This window comes from Leptopilina heterotoma, unplaced genomic scaffold (genome assembly GCF_015476425.1).
Source record: "Leptopilina heterotoma isolate Lh14 unplaced genomic scaffold, ASM1547642v1 Lhet_307, whole genome shotgun sequence".
In the NCBI taxonomy this organism is placed as follows: domain Eukaryota; kingdom Metazoa; phylum Arthropoda; class Insecta; order Hymenoptera; family Figitidae; genus Leptopilina; species Leptopilina heterotoma.
Genome location: NW_025111010.1, coordinates 1151798 through 1168887, shown reverse-complemented (window position 1 = coordinate 1168887; position 17090 = coordinate 1151798). Strand labels below are relative to the sequence as shown.

Genomic DNA, 17090 nt, shown 5'->3' with positions numbered 1-17090 from the left:
TGTGTTAGATATTTGTTTTCAATTGTGTTGTGATGATACATACGTAATGCGCTAACTTTTTATTCATTATTTTAAGAGAAAAGTGGAAAAAACTGAAAAACCAGGATTCCATGGGGCTATTTTGTGCACTTAAAAAAATCAAATATTTTTCATAAATATTTTATTTAGTAAGTAAAGAAGATTCTGTTTATCATTTTTATACATTTTTGTCTTACTTTTCTGTCAAAAAACTGTAAATACGTTAATTAAAATCATGAAAACGATTAAAAGCTCTACCGGTGCACAACGTAACCTCAAAAAATGAACATTAATTAATATTTATAAGTTTTTCAAATTAGTTTTAAAACTATTTTCTCGTTTCTCTTAAAATAACTTGAAAATCATATTAGATATTAAATTGTTATCTATTTAACCTTAAAAATATTTATTTCAAGTTTTTTAAAAATATCATTCAAAACCATTAAAAAAGCTCCTATTGAAATGATGTTTTAAAGTTATTTATAAGTGTTTAAACGATCATTTTATAATTATATTAGTATATTATTATAAAATATATATTAAAAAAGAAAAAAATTTTATTTACTATCTGTGTAATATACAATTTAAAAAAAGATTGTTAATTTTTAGTAAATCCAGATTTTAGCAAAATTTTAGTGCTTTATTTTACATTTTTTGTATAATATATCTATACAAAAAAAATTTTACTAGGTCATTCTTTTTTTAATTTACTCTCAAATATATACACAAAAGATTTCATGAAGCAGAAACAATTAAAAAAATTGTTTACGCAACATTATAGAAAAACAAAGTTCGATGCACAAAATAGCCCCATCCCGGGAGTTATTGTGTTCACGACTTTCAATGACTATAACTAAGACAAAAAATTTTTTTCTTTGCAAAATTTATAGGAAACCTTCAAAAGGATGTCCACAACATATATCAAAAGTTGATTTTCTTTATTCTCTTAATTCTGAATTTAAATAAATCTTTGAATAAAAAAAAAGCTATTTGGTGCACAAAATAGCCCCGGTTGACGGTAACTTTAATAAATCAATTAAATAACGATCAAAAAAAATTTTTTAATAAAATTATTCAAAACAAAAATTCAATGATTTTTATCGATGGTCCTGGGGGAAGTGGTAAAACATTTTTATATAAAGCTTTAATTCATTATTATTTAGGAAAAGGTAAGCGGGTAGTATCAATGGCTTGGACAGGAATAGCGTCAATTTTACTTCCTGGTGGAATGACAAGCCACAGAACATTTAGATTACCTTTAGATTTATCAAATATAGAAACTACATTTTTAAAATTAAAAGCAGATAAAGAAAAATTACGAAAGTGTGATGTTATAATTTGGGATGAGGCTTCAATGATACCGAAAAAAGCTTTAGAAGTTGTTGATCAAACTTTAAGGGATGTCTGTAAATTAGAAGATTTACCTTTCGGCGGAAAATTAATTATTCTAGGGGGAGATTTTCGACAAATTTTACCGGTTGTTAAATATGGTGGTAGAATTAATATAATACAAGAATGTATTAAAAATTCACATTTGTGGAATAAATTTGAAATTATGAAATTAAAAATTAATATGAGATCTTCTAATTTAGATTTTGCAAAATTTTTGTTACAAATTGGAGAGGGTCAAATTGATCTATTACAAATTTCTAAAACATGGATAACAACAGACATTTGTAATAAAATATATGGCTCTGTAATTTTAGAAGATACTGATCTTTCTAATAAAGTAATTCTTTCAAGCCACAATGAAGACATTTATAAGCTGAATAATAAAATACTAAACGAAATTAAAAGTAAAAAAACAACGTATTATAGCATAGATTACGCGAAAAATAAAGGGATGGACCAAACAGACGATGACGTACAATTAAACTTTCCAATAGAATATTTAAATTCTTTAAAATTTCCAGGATTACCAGTTCATAAATTAAATTTAAAAGTTGAAGCAGTAGTAATGCTTATAAGAAATTTAAGTATTAATGATGGTCTTTGTAATGGAACAAGACTAAAAATTTTAAAATTGTTTAAATTTAATATAAAAGTTTCGATAATTACAAGAATAAAAGCAGGATGTACTGCTTTTATTCCTAGAATTACTTTAGACTCAGGTGAATTTTCTTCACTACCTTTTATTTTATACCGGAGACAATTTCCCATAGTTTTAGCATTCGCTATAACTATAAATAAATCACAAGGGCAAAGTTTTGAAGAAGTTGGAATTTATTTTCAGAAACCTCTATTTTCACATGGTCAATTGTATGTAGCACTTTCGAGATGTAAAAATAAAAACAAATTGTTTATAGAAATTGATTCTGAAGATTTTAAAGAAATAAAAAATATTGTATGGAAAGAAGTTTTTGAATAAAACATTTGAAATATTTCAAAAAACGATTAGTTGATTTAATATAAAAAATTATAAATGTGTCAATAATGAAAGTAAATGCCATTCACTGAAAATGAATTAAAATTTCAATTTATTAATGAGTTTTGTAACTTTAATTTTTTTTAAAAAGTTTTTATTATGTCGTTGTGTATATGAAGAAGTATTAAAAAAGAATTTCAGATTGGGAAAAATTTAGGTACCTTCCTGCTGATTCTGCTAAAATCTACAATGACAATCAGTAATTTTTACCTGTAGCCAAGGCTACGTACACTTTTTTAAATTTGAAATTACTTTTTTTAGTACTTTTTAACATATACAATGATATGTAAACACTTTTGATTAATTATATTTTAAAACTTATGAGAAAAACTTTTTTAATATCTTCCGATTTTAGATTTGAAAAAATTAAAAAATAAAATCAATGACTCTCACTATTAAATAATGAAAATGCGTCTAACTGAATAATTACAACTTGAATTTTTTTATTAATTTTACTATATTTACAATATAATTTTTATACTTTATTTAATATTTTTTAGTTTAGGTGAGATGCTAAATTGGTTTGTAACAAACTTAATTAAAAATTAAAGTTTATTATACCTCCTCGCGGTGCATCTTGGAAACAAATTCTTTAAAAGCTAAAAAAATAAAATATGTTTTAATACTTTGTTACTAAAAATTTTAATTAAATTTAATTATTCAACAAACATTAATTAAGTTAATAAATAAAAAATTTTAATTTTAATTTTAAAGAATTTGGCTAAAAACCAATTGTTGAAGTATTTTAAATAATTAAAAAAATTTAAATCAATGTATTTTTAGATAAAAACTTTAAACTGTAAATTTAATAACGGGGGGGTTGGTGCGCGAAGCGCGCATGGGGGCGCAGCCCCCCTAGTAGATATTAAATAGTTTAGAGCATTTTTAACTTGTTTTATTTAGAAAAAGTGACATTGTCACATATAATTTCTTATAATCTTTGAATTTAAAAGATTGTGACGTAACACATGAGTTCACCCCCCCTCCCCCATGTCACACTTAGTCACAATTCTCAGACCCACTCCCTCCCCCTAGCCGCGTGACGTATTATGTGTGCGGCCCCTAAGTAGAATGGTTATACTTAATCCAAAAAGTATTTCTCGGGGACTCTTGTCGAAGTGCGTAAGGCCAATAGGGCAGGAGTATAAACAATAAAAAAAAAATCACCCACCCTGCTATCAAAATCACCCCCCACAATAATTGGCAAATCAGGATGCTGCTCCGCTGCCAGATTAAGAACACTAATTAATTAATCCAAATAGATATAAAAATCATTATTCGGTGAGAAGTAAGACAAACACAAAATAAAATTAGTAAAACCAGATTTAATCATAACTAAAATGTGTGAATGAGCAATTAATAAGACTTCTACCTTATAAAGTTTTACATTATACAGCAGTAAGAGGCTTTCAACAGCTCTGCCAAAACGCTTATTCTTCACAGCCGGCGCAACAATCGACTTAAAATCAGACAAACCATGATATTTAAAGTTTTCATTAGTAGACCAAGTCTCACTGACAGCCAGAACATCACTGTCCACCAATAAATCATTTATGTCAGAAATATTGCGAAGGGCATGTAAAACGCAGAAAGTTATTCCAGAATAAAGTAAAGAAGTTAACAATGAATCCTCATCCAGAAAACCTCCCTTCAAGCAAATCTCCTGTGACTGCTAATCGTTATTTTGTGTCTCCATTTCACTTAAATTAATCTTTGGATAGAAGCTTGTGTGCACGACCAGCTGGATTTACACTTTTCTTCCTCTTGCGATTTAGTGATGGTGTTTATATAAAAAATACTAAACTTTAAAAAAACTTTTGTAAAATTTAGTATATTTATATCAAATATCAATAATATTAATTAAATTCTAATATAACTTTACTCACGAAAGTTTTTTTAAGGTAGTATTATAGTTTGTGTCGATCAAAAAATCGATTTTTTTTCCTTTACTTCCGTGTTCTAAATTATCTGAAGAATATAATTCCCAAATTCTAGATTAAAATTCGAAGAAATTTCTCTGCGCGCGGAAGCCAGTCGCGCGTAATATGGCGCTTTAAACGTGTTATTCTCAAAACGATGTTTTTCAAACTGGCGGACAGAATAACTCGAGTTCTTTTCAACCGATTTTAAAAAACCCTGAATAAAAATTCTTCATTATGAAAGCCTTCATGCATCCCCCCTAAAGCCGATTGTCTTTTTTTGTGAAAGTTAGGACATAAAGATGGGCTAAAAAAATCCCATTTTTTGTAGATTTTTTTTTTAAATTGTCGACATTTTTTTAATTTTAATATTTTTTATCCGGGTTAAGGGGGATGCCTAACCACATATCACAGCTTCAAAACCACCTTTAGTTTTTTCAGATCGGATGTCTAAATTTCTCTTTGTCGCGCTTTTTCCCCAATTTGTAAAATACTTTTACAAAATTTAATATATATAATTATTCTCTCTCCGTGTGGAATAATAATCATACTTATATGGCTGATTCTCCGTAAAGCAGGAATTTTTATGTATTTGCTTTATAACTTCTAAACATGTAATTATTAAATTATAAACAATAGACGAAAATATTATTTAAACATCCCTTAACTATAGCAAAATATAAAAACTGTAATTTTGTTTACAAATTTAGTGTAAAATAACATTAAAACTAAAATGCCAACCCCCTTACTCTTGTGTGGGGGTGAAAAGGGGGTGGCAGCGGGAAAATGGGCAATTTAAAAAATTTTTCATCGTCATATTCGGTTTCAGCGACCAAAAAGACGTGGGAATATAAGGTTCTGTCCTCTGGATCACGAAATTTTTTTTGTGTGCCTGTGTTATTGATCTTACAAAGAAAAAATAAAGTACCCTTAAGGTTGATACATCTAAAAAACGAGTAGTATTTCTCGTTCGAACCCAAGGGTCTCATTTGCCCTTCCAATAATGTTAGAAATATTCTGATCAAAATTTAAATCGTTAAAGTGTTTTACCTGGAAAGTTGAACATTGGTAATTAAGAAGTTGTGTTAGAAAAAATGGGAAAAACTTGTATTGTATACTAAATCAGGTGTCAATTGAATAAAATTTGCATCTAAAATTACTACACAATATTCTTTATTTTTAATAAAACATTTTGAATTTTTAAGTCTAGTATTATTTTTAGAAAAGCTAGAATAACTAATGTATCTGTTAGTTTTGTCTACTAGGCCTATTGTCTACTTTGAAAGATTAATACACTTTTGAACTTTAATTTTGGTGAAAATTTTAAGAAAATTGACAGCATTGATTTTGCAATTGAAGATAAACCATCAGTTATGATGAATGTTTTAGTATTGATTTTATACTTTTTCAATATTACTTTAACAGTAACTAAAATGAGGCAAATTATAAGTAAAATACAACAGAATAAAAACCCATAAACATCTAGAAGTTCAACTTGATACCAATACATATTCACTGCCGGAGATCGTAAAGATTCGCCTCCATTTCTTATTACATATTCAATCCAATAGACAGCTTCATTTCCGGGATTCATTGGTCGATCTAGAAATAATTTTGAATGATATTGGGCAGCTTTTCTGCAAATTAAAGAATTTTTAAATTTAATTTAATATATATTTTTCATACAACGTTAAAAAAGGTTAAATTAGAACAAGGTTTTACGTGCTGAAAAATCACGCTCAGTCCTACCCCTGGTCTGTCAGACCGCTATTCCCTTTTTACGGGTTTTTAGTAATTTATAATTTTCTAAAGACAACTATTATAAATATTTTTTATTTATTAACATAAAATAATCATTTCTATATTATTTTAATTCAATTCTTTTTCTTTTTTACATATGTTACAATACAAAATTTAATGAGTTTAAAAAAAAAATTTTTTTTAAAGTTGTCACCTAACAGATTTTTATAAAATATGAAGCTACTGAAAAGCTCAAGTTCTTATTATATATACTTTGAAAAAAAGTTATAAGCAAACAAAATTTAAAGTCTCGTTTACTTAAAGTTGCGTTTATCTGAACCCGTTTTAGGTTCACTTATTTTCAGTTAGGATCAGCCCTAACCCCACTTGTCTTAGCTCATGCACAGTACGCGACCAATGGAAAGATACTTTCATTCCCATTGGTTGAGTTTAAACAAAACCAGCCAATCATGTCAATTTATCGAATTACGTCACCAACATAAGTTATGCCTACCAAAGTACAAATAAACGCGACACTTACTGTCGAATTGCGTGAGCCATGTTTAAATAAGTGAGGTTTCAGTGTATTAGTTTAAAATTCTTAAAAGCACATTTTCAATGTAATGTGATGTATGTATATTTTAAAAAATTTACCTAAAACTTGAATCGTTTAACATTTTCGAAATGGCCATGTCCATACTATTTTCTGTGATTTTGTCATAATCTAATATAATACACATATTTTTATTTTCCAACAGACGCAAATTTTGATCTTGATCGTAAACAATCGGTATCCCAATAACAGGAATTCCAAAATAAAGAGCTTCTATAACACTATGAATACCGCCGTGTGAAATAAATACTCTCGTATTTCGATGTTCTGCAAAAAGTGAAAAATAATGTTAAATTTATTTAAAACTTGTTTATATTGTTCTTAGAAATATTATATCTACTTAGAATTGGTATTTGCGGTATCCAAATCATTGTTAGGACATTTTCCGGTATTTCTGGTGGTAATTTATTTTTCTTTGTTACTTTTATTAAAATTCTCATTGGTGCGAGTTTGGCGAATGAGGAAAACATTGATAAAAGAGTTTCTTTTGGAAGACTTTCGAGTGGTAATGCAGTTCCAAATGATATGTAGACAATTCCGTGAACACTTTCATCCATCCATTTCATGAGTTCCTTAAAAGGATAAATAAGTTATTAGTATGTCTCAGTTGGTAAAAAACCATTGTCGTTCTAAAAACGTTTCATGTCTACCAAATAATGTTCCAAAATATTTTAAGAGCATAGATATTCAAATAATCTTCTAGAATATTTTTTGGCAGACTAAAATATTCTAAAAATATTTTAAAAACCTTTTTGGGGATGAATATGGACATTCCAGTCATGATATCTCTGCTGTCCAAATTAAAAACCTAGTAACAGCTTTTTTCGTATGGTCGAAGTTCACTTAGATTTATAAACAAAACACGACCTTACAAAAAAAGGGTCTACTAGGTTTTTACTTTGTACAGCAGATCTTCTGAATAAAAAAGAAAAGAAAGATTTATGGCTAAGGAATTGGGCTTAAAATTTATTAAACTAATTGCTTGTAATCTTAAGAAAATTTTTCAAAAATAAAACCCCAGGTATATAATAATATTGGTAGCTTGATCGATCACTCCGAATCAGTCATGTTGGTTGTTGGTGAAACAAAAAAATGGTGGGAGTTCGTATAAACGGACAAAAAAAGCTAAAGTTGGCGTTACTGCTACTCATAAAAATTTACAAAAACATCACTTTGATTGGGATAATTTTTATATATTTGACATAGAATAAAATGAAAGCAAACGTCTAATATCTAAAATGATTCGTATTAATTTGCAAAAGAATGCAATAAACCAAAACGATGATACTCAAAACCTTAGTAATTGTTATCTTCATTTCCTTAATAAGTGAAAATATCAAGCTATTAATATTATGAAGTAATTATAGTTTAAATATATCGACGCCTCCCGTTCATATAATGCTTATTAAAAAGCTAATGCCATATAGTTCCTATTCAAGATTCTGGGCCATATAGTTCTTATTCGATGTTCCGGGGAATATAGTTCTTATTCAAGTTCAGGGTATTATAAGTCTTATTCAAGTTTTAGGGTAATAAAAGTCTTATTCAAGTTATAAGGTAATAAAAGTCTTATTCAAAATGTAATCCGATATAATTCTTATTCAAATTTCCTTGTATTATATTAAAAATTTATTTATAATACTTATTAATATTAATAATATTAATAATATTAATTTATTAATCATACAATTTTCTTTTATTTTTATATACTTTTTTCCCTTTATAACAGGTGGTTCACTTGAATTTTTGTCAATATTTGAATCAATAAAATATTAATTCTTACAGGTAATATGGGAATTTCATGATTAAAAATAGTACAAAATCATTTCATAATTGTAAGTTTGCAAAATCCAATATGCATAAACTACGCAAAGTAAATTTTGTTGATTTGATATCAATTAACAAAAACTACAAATCCATTATTCATTAATTGATAATTGCTCTTAATAATTGTTTCTGAATCCATATAAAATAAATTAAAAGAATAATTTTTTAATATTTTATTTTTGTCTTCGCAAAATTGACATAACCTAATTTATAAATTTATAAAAGGATCTAAAAGAAATTTTTTTTATGATTTCAAAAAATTAAATACATTTTGAAAATGAGTATAATTATAATGATTTGAAATTCAGTGTGTCATTCATATTAATCAAAAATAATATTTCGTTTATTTTTGTTTTTTGACAGTTGGTTCACAATAAAAAGTCACATTAATAATAATGACAATAAAATGTCACATTTATAAGAATGACAATAAAATGTCACATTAATTAATAAAGAAATAGATTTGCAACAAATTTTCAACAGATTATTCAACTGGTATGTGTTAAAAATATTCATTTCATATTTTTTGAATATTTAATAAGGTTAACTAAAATTTACAAAGTTATGGAATATTGTTTTATTAATTAATTAAAAATCAAGTAATGAAATAATTTTTCAAAAATTGTAATAGAGTAAAAAATTCACGTTTACTATTTTTCTGTGTAGATTTATAAGAATTAAGAATACAATCATTCAAGAAAATACTTAGATTTAAAATGGATCCAAGACCATCCACTTCAACCGGTAAATAATTTTAAATAAAATAAAAATAATAATAATAAATAAGTAAAAAATTAAAAATATTTAAAAAAATTTTTCAATTAATTAATTTCAATTCAGATTTCGCTGAAGAAATGAATGAATTAAAAAAAGTAAATAAGTAAATAAGTGAAAAGTAAAAATAAATAAGTGAACAAATAATAAATAAATAAAAAAATTTTTAAATTAATTTAATTCAATTCAGATTTCGCGAAAGAAATGAATAAATTAAGTGAAAAGTAAATAAGTAAAAAATAAAAGTAAATAAGTAAAAAATAATAAATAAATAAGTAAAAAATAATAAATAAATAAAAAAAATTTTAAATTAATTTAATTCAATTCAGATTTCGCTAAAGAAATGAATGAATTTAAAAAAAGTAAATAAGTAAATAAATAAGTAAAAAAATAATAAATAAATAAAAAAAATTTTTAATTAATTTAATTCAATTCAGATTTCGCTAAGGAAATGAATGAATTTAAAAAAAAATTAAATAAGTACATAAATAAGTAAAAAATAAAAATAAATAAGTAAAAATAAAAAAGTTTTGAAAATTAATTCAATTCAGATTTCGCTGAAAAAATGAATGAATTAAAAAAAAGTAAATAAGGAAAAAATAATAAATAAATAAAAATTTTTTTTAATTAATTCAATTCAATTCAGATTTCGCTGAAAAAATGAATGAATTTAAAAAAAGTAAATATGTAAATAAATAAGTAAAAAATAAAAATAAATAAGTAAAAAATAAAAAAAATTTAATTTTAATTCAATTCAATTCAGATTTCGCTGAAAAAATGAATGAATTAAAAAAAAAGTAAATAAGGAAAAAATAATAAATAAATAAAAAAATTTTTTAATTAATTCAATTCAATTCAGATTTTGCTGAAAAAAATGAATGAATTTAAAAAAAAGTAAATATGTAAATAAATAAGTAAAAAATAAAAAAATTTTAATTTTAATTCAATTCAATTCAGATTTTGCTGAAGAAATGAATGAATTGAAAAAAGTAAATAAGTAAAAAATAATAATTAAATAAAAAAATTTTTTAATTAATTTACTTCAATTCAATTCAGATTTCGCTGAAGAAATGAATGAGTTATTTGATATGGATTCGAGAAACATCATAACCAAGGGCAAGGATACATTCCTGACTTCAAAAAGCAATGAAAATGAAATACCTGTAATTGATATGAGCAATTTATTTCCAATTGATGAATTCGATCCTTTCAAATCAAATATGTCTAATTTTGCAAACGGGGATGTTTTTAATGCTACTGATTTTGTAAATAACGATAATGACATGGAGAATGATACGGACTGTTGGAACGATATTTCAGGGGTGCAGGAAGAAGTTTTTGAATCTTCAGATGAAGATATAGAAGTTGCTAACGATCATGGAGAATCAACTAATTCAAATATTGACATAAGTTCAAGTGAATCTATGGATAAAGGAGAGAAAAGACCAAGCGAAGAACCAGTCAAACAATTGTCAAGAAAAAGATTATGCAATACTGAGAAATGGAAAAAAAATATTTTAAAAAAATCAGCTAATCAAGGATTAGAATATACTTCACGTTCAACAAAAAAAATTGTTTCAGCTCGATCTATTCAAAGAACGTGTGGCTCTGAATGTAGATTCCAGTGTGAAAAAAAAATCTCTGAAGCTGCAAGAAAAAAATTTTTTGATGAATACTGGAGTATAGCGGATCATTCTCGAAAATATGATTTTATTCTAAGACACGTCTCGGAAAGCAATAATCTAGATAATTCAAATAGAAGTGAAAGAGTTCATCGCAAAATATATAGCATTAATGAAAGAGATAAGAAAATAATCGTGTGTCAAACAAAGTTCCTAAATACATTAAATATAAGTAAATCAACTGTTAATACAGCACTAAGGAAATTTCGAAATAATGACCCAATTCTAATCGACAAGCGAGGAATGTCAAAATTAAGACCTAGAGCTATTGATGAAGAAGTCACAGCAAGTGTGATGGAGCATATTAATTTTTTCCCTAGAATTGACTCTCATTATGCTAGAAATGATTCAACTCGCGAGTATTTGGAAGAAACGTTAAGCTTAAGCAAAATGTATAATATGTATGTTACTTACATGACTGAAGAAAAGAAACCAATGGCCACAAAGCATCATTACTACGATGTTTTTAATACAAAATTTAATATTGGTTTCTTCAAACCAAAAAAGGACCAATGTGATCATTGTGAAAAATTTAAAAATGCTTCAGTTGAGGATAAAAGAAAATTATCAGATGTGTACAATATTCACATTAAAAACAAGGAAAACTCGACGAAATTAAAAGAAGAAGAAAAAGTAATGATTAAAAATAATAAACATGCATGTATGGCCACGTTTGATTTTGAAAAGGTTTTGTCGACACCAAAAACAGAAGCGAGCTCATTATACTACAAACGTAAACTTTCAATTTATAATTTCACTTTATACGACATTGGACAACACGCAGGTCACTGCTATGTTTGGAATGAAAACGACGCACGGAAAGGATCTAATGAAGTGGCTAGTTGCCTATACCATTACATTGAGAAAAGAGTATCGGAAGGAATCACGGACTTTTATTTCTGGTCTGACAATTGTGCGGGACAAAACAGGAATAGGAATGTTTTCTCAATGTATGTTTACGCTTCTTCAAAATTTAATATCAATATTCGACATTCATTTCTTGAAGTAGGGCATACGCAAAATGAAGGAGACTCTGTTCACGCTTTGATAGAGAGACACTCCAAAGGAAAAAAGATTTACAATCTTAGCGAATGGTGTGATATTATTACAAGTGCTAAATTAACGGAGCCGAAATATCAAGTCATACCAGTGAATTACAATATGATTTTTGACTTCAAGGACTTGTCATCTCAGATGAACTGGATGAAAATTGTATTAAAAAACAATAAGAAACAAACATGTCAATTGCAAATTTCTAAAGTAAAGCAAGTGTCAGATTCTAAAGAATACTGTAACCAACTGCAGTACAAACTATCATTCGACATGGATTTCGAAAATCTCATTACTAGAAAAGGAAAGAACAATGTTAATGTGAAGAAGTACGCACTGAAAAGAGCTTATTTTAGTTACCAAGGACTATCCGCTGCCAAGTTGAAGGATCTAAAATCTTTATGTCAAAGTAACATCATTCCCCCAAAGTATCACGACTATTACAACTCTTTTCAAGAGAAAATAATTGATCAAACTCCAAGTGACGAAGAGGAGTAATACACAGATTAATAATAGTTATTAATTACCTACGGGTTAAGATTAATATTTTTAAAAGTTTAAAAGAACTGTTATTTACATTTTACACGTTTTATTGTTTACCTAATTTTAAAACTTAGTTTATTCTTTATTAACATGATTATTTAAACGAAATTTTATTGTCGACAAAATGACTAATTTGTTTAAATAAATTTGAAATTTATTATCATTAATATTATCTATTTTTTATTACTAAACTTGTCTTATTGTCTTTTCCTCATAGAGGAATGAATCTTATTGCTGTAAATTTCCAAATATGATTTTTTACTATATCTTCATGTAATGTGACTCTAGAAGTCCAATTTCATAAAGTTAAACTATATATTTTTTTGTTCATATTTTTATTATATGTTTCCTTTATTCTGTATTGATTTTTAATACTCATCTTCTGCGATAAAAACGATATAAATAAATAGTTAATAATTAATTAATATTTAAAAATGAATTGAAAAATTATATTCTGGATTTTATTAATGTTTAAATATTATTATAAGTTGCTATCTATAAAAGCAGAAATATTAACCTTCAATCATAAAAAGAAATGATTTATTATTACATTTGAATAAGAATTATATCGGATTACATTTTGAATAAGACTTTTATTACCCTAAAACTTGAATAAGACTTATAATACCCTGAACTTGAATAAGAACTATATTCCCCGGAATATCGAATAAGAACTATATGGCCCAGAATCTTGAATAGGAACTATATGGCATTAGCTTTATAATAAGCATTATATGAACGGGAGGCGTCGATAATATAGTTTTATAGACAATTGAACTAAGCATGGTGCGAAATAATTTCCCCATTCCTTTGAAACATTTATATGTTTTTAAGTAATAAATATAATTACATTTTTCATAAAAGTGCTTCTATCTACAAGGACAGCATCTAGCTATAAATTTGTTCAGTGTATTTTCTACTACTTTTATAAATTTTGTATTCGTTAATGTTACAAATAGTTTGATGCCTAAAGTCTAAATTTTTTCTATTGTTATCCTAATTTTATTATAGTGAAAGGGTATAGCCGAATAAGTATGGAAAAATTGCCCCCGCATGTATTTTTTTCATATTTTGCCCATTTTTTGTTGGAGTTATGGAGGGGTAAAGACAAATCAAAATACGCATTTTTCTCGAAAACTACTGAATCGATTTTAATAAAATTTAAATATGTTGAAATGGCAAGTAAAGAGATTACAAAAAAAAATTTCAAAATTTTTTAATTTTGAAATTTAAAAAAAAAATTTTTGTTCTATCTGTCTTAAGTGTTGCACTTAAGCTACCCATACACGTATGTCCACAAGACAATGCATATTTTCCTCTTGAATATGGCTCAAAAGTGTTTTCTTATTTTAAGAGGATTATACTTTACTAAGATGATTCCTCTTAAGATGTGAGGAATACTCTTCTATGAAGAGTAATGTTCTTAATTTAAGAATAAAATTTAAGGGGAAGTGACACCTTTGAAGTGTTTTTTGAACCTGTTTTTCATGAATTTTTTTAAGACACAGGAATGAAGTAAATAAAATTTGGTTTCGAGGACTTTATTTATTAACATTTTAAGTTCACGAAAATATATTTATACTTAAAAAAAGTTTCAATTTGTTGCCTATAGAGGGCGTTAAAGTTGGTATGATATTTTTCTATTGCTTTAGTGAATTTTGAGCGAGTGTTGAGAACAGCGCCATCACGTGTTACTTTTAGGCACATGAAAACGCAAACCACTAAGCTGACATATTTTTCCTTCAAAATACATAGGAGTCGGACTGGGGTGGAGGAGCAAAAGTAAATAAAGATGGCCGGCTGTCAAATGAAACTCGATTGCAATTTTCTTAAAAAATAAATTACCCAGCGTACTCTTGACCGTATATAAAGAAAAATAGTATACATTACACGGGCAGAAATTCGAAAGCCCTAAACTACGCGATAATGCCCTCGGCATCGCCTCGGGCATTATTTCGCGCAGTGCAGGAATTTCGAACTTTCTGCCCTTATAATGTAATATACTATTACAAATAAAGAAAGAGGGTATTTTGACAACTGGGCATAAGCAGGCCTGGGCATACGAGTTTAAAAAAATACCTGATACAACACACTCTTGTTGATTTGATGTTGAAGTTGATTGCACTTGGTTTTGTTCTCCTCTTAGTGTACTTTGTAAGTCCGACATTTCTACACCATAATTATATATATATATATATATATATATATATATATATATATATATATATATATATATATATATATATATATATATATATATATATATATATATATATATACTAGGGGGGCTCCGCCCCCCTGCGCGCTTCGCGCGCCAACCCCCTTGTTTTTTCTTCTTCTTTCTTTAATAATTTACGTCAATAGTATTTTATAATATTTAAAAATTATAATTATTGGTTTTAAAAAAAAATAAAAACATAAAATTCATAAATAAATAACATAAATAACATAAAATTCTATGTTGAAATTATGAATTTTATTATTATTGTTAATTATAATAATTATAATTTATTAATAATTATTATAAAAGTAAAGAAGGTTGTTTTGAATATACTATAGCTTTCACTTGCAAGAGGTCTTTGAGGTTATACTTGCCCTGTGACCTGTCCTTGTGACAAAGAGGGAGGGGCAATTTTGAGGTTATATTTGACGTGTGACATGTGAGTGAGAATAGAGGAGAGGGGAGATTTTGAGGTTATGATTGTCCTGTGACCTGTGAGTGGGAAGAAGGGGTGTAATGTAATAATATAAATGAGGGTTTAAGGTAATGTTTTGAGGGGGTTTCGAGGTTACATTTGTCATGTTACCTATGAGTTGGGAGGGGGGTTTGTGGTCATATTTGCCATGTGACCTATGAGTAGGGAGGGAGTTTTGAGGTTATGTTTGACCTGTGAGTGGGAAGGGGGTTTTGAGGTTATGTTTGACCTGTGAGTGGGAACGGGGTTTTGAGGTTATGTTTGACCTGTAAGTGGGAACGGGGTTTTGAGGTTATGTTTGCCCTTTGACCTTGAGTGGGAAGGGGGTTTTGAGGTTATGCTTGACCTGTGAGTGGGAACGGGGTTTTGAGGTTATGTTTGCCCTTTGACCTTGAGTGGGAAGGGGGTTTTGAGGTTATGTTTGCCCTTTGACCTTTGACCTTTGAGGAGGGGGGATGGAATCTTGAAACAGCGGCGACAGCGATATATTTTTGTAATATAGGGAGATATATATATATATATATATATATATATATGTACTGTTAATTTTATTTCTAAAAAATACGCTATTTGTCATACTAATACATATAGAGAAGAGTGGGGCAAAGACGTTTTTTAAAATATCTCCTTTATTTTCTGTCTAAATTCCAATTGGTATTGAAAATTAAGTTGCAATGCAATCAGACCAATTGATTAAAAAAGGAAAAACCTAAAAATATCAAATATTTTAAGAAATATAACAAAAAAATTGTTTTGCAAAAATAAAATGATAATTTTACTGAACAAACTTTTATTTTTTAAAACATAAGTTTAAGTATTTAATTTTTAAAAACGTAACATGTAAATAAATTAAATATTTCTCTACACAACTGGCGTGGTGTTTTAGTTTAATTTTGTATCTAAATATTTTAAATTTAAAGTAAAAAAAAGTTTGTTATGTGGGGCAAAGGCAATATTGAACATAATTTGGTTAAAAACAATTGAATATTCGAATTTTCTTTGTATTAATTCACAATATAAGGTTAAAATCACTAAAAGTTTTTATTTTTTATTTAAATAGCTTAATTCTTTTTATAATATGTTGTTAACGTTATGTTTCGTAAATATTATACTAATAAATATCACTTGTTCCCTGCTAGATTTGGATTTACTATATGTCCACTTTTAAAGTGGACAAATGGTAGACATATAGTAGACATGCGGTAAAAGTGGAAATAAACTATTTGGAAGGTGTTTGATAGCAAAAGGAAGTGTTAAATATGTAAAATGGATGTTTAGAGAATAGATTTTAGCAAATATTGCAATAAATAAATCTCTAAATAATTAATAATCACTTGAAATTCCTGACAGATTCGATAAACATAAATGTATAGGTGGTTAGACTTTAAATAGTAGAAAAAAGTTCATCAAAAAAACTAAAAATCTTAAAAAAAGCTCTTATAATTAATAAATTAACTATTCTACAGTCGATTTATCCATTATTTATAAGTTGAATTAAATCGTAAATTGTTCAATTATTAATGATAAATATGCGAACTGTGAAACCTGTCAATGTATTGGTAACATGCGTGATACTTGTAGCAGACTACGATTTACTACGATCATATTCTGAACGGCGGAACGAAAGGAACTGATTTTGATAAACGCGCGAAGTTTCAAAATGATGTGTCAATATAGTAAACATTTAAAAAAATTTCTTTCTTTGATTTAAGAGATATAAACTATAATAATCGTCGTATTCTGTATATTCTGTCCAGTCTGTTCACACTTAAAGTTAGACTATTGTGCATGCTTTTGTTTTTT

At 27.1% G+C, this 17090-nt stretch overlaps 1 protein-coding gene across 1 annotated transcript in view; it reads right to left on the bottom strand.

Moving 5' to 3' along the window:
- Positions 1-5543: 5543 nt before the first annotated feature.
- The window catches only part of LOC122504603 (UDP-glycosyltransferase UGT5-like), a 44142-nt gene continuing 32595 nt past the window's right edge, over positions 5544-17090 (bottom strand). The window contains exons 3-5 of the mRNA XM_043615785.1: positions 7056-7287; positions 6757-6982; positions 5544-5999 (exon numbers count right to left, since the gene is read on the bottom strand). Coding sequence (XP_043471720.1) covers positions 5630-5999; positions 6757-6982; positions 7056-7287 — 828 coding nt within the window. The 3' untranslated portion in view covers positions 5544-5629. The remainder of the gene's footprint in view (positions 6000-6756; positions 6983-7055; positions 7288-17090) is intronic.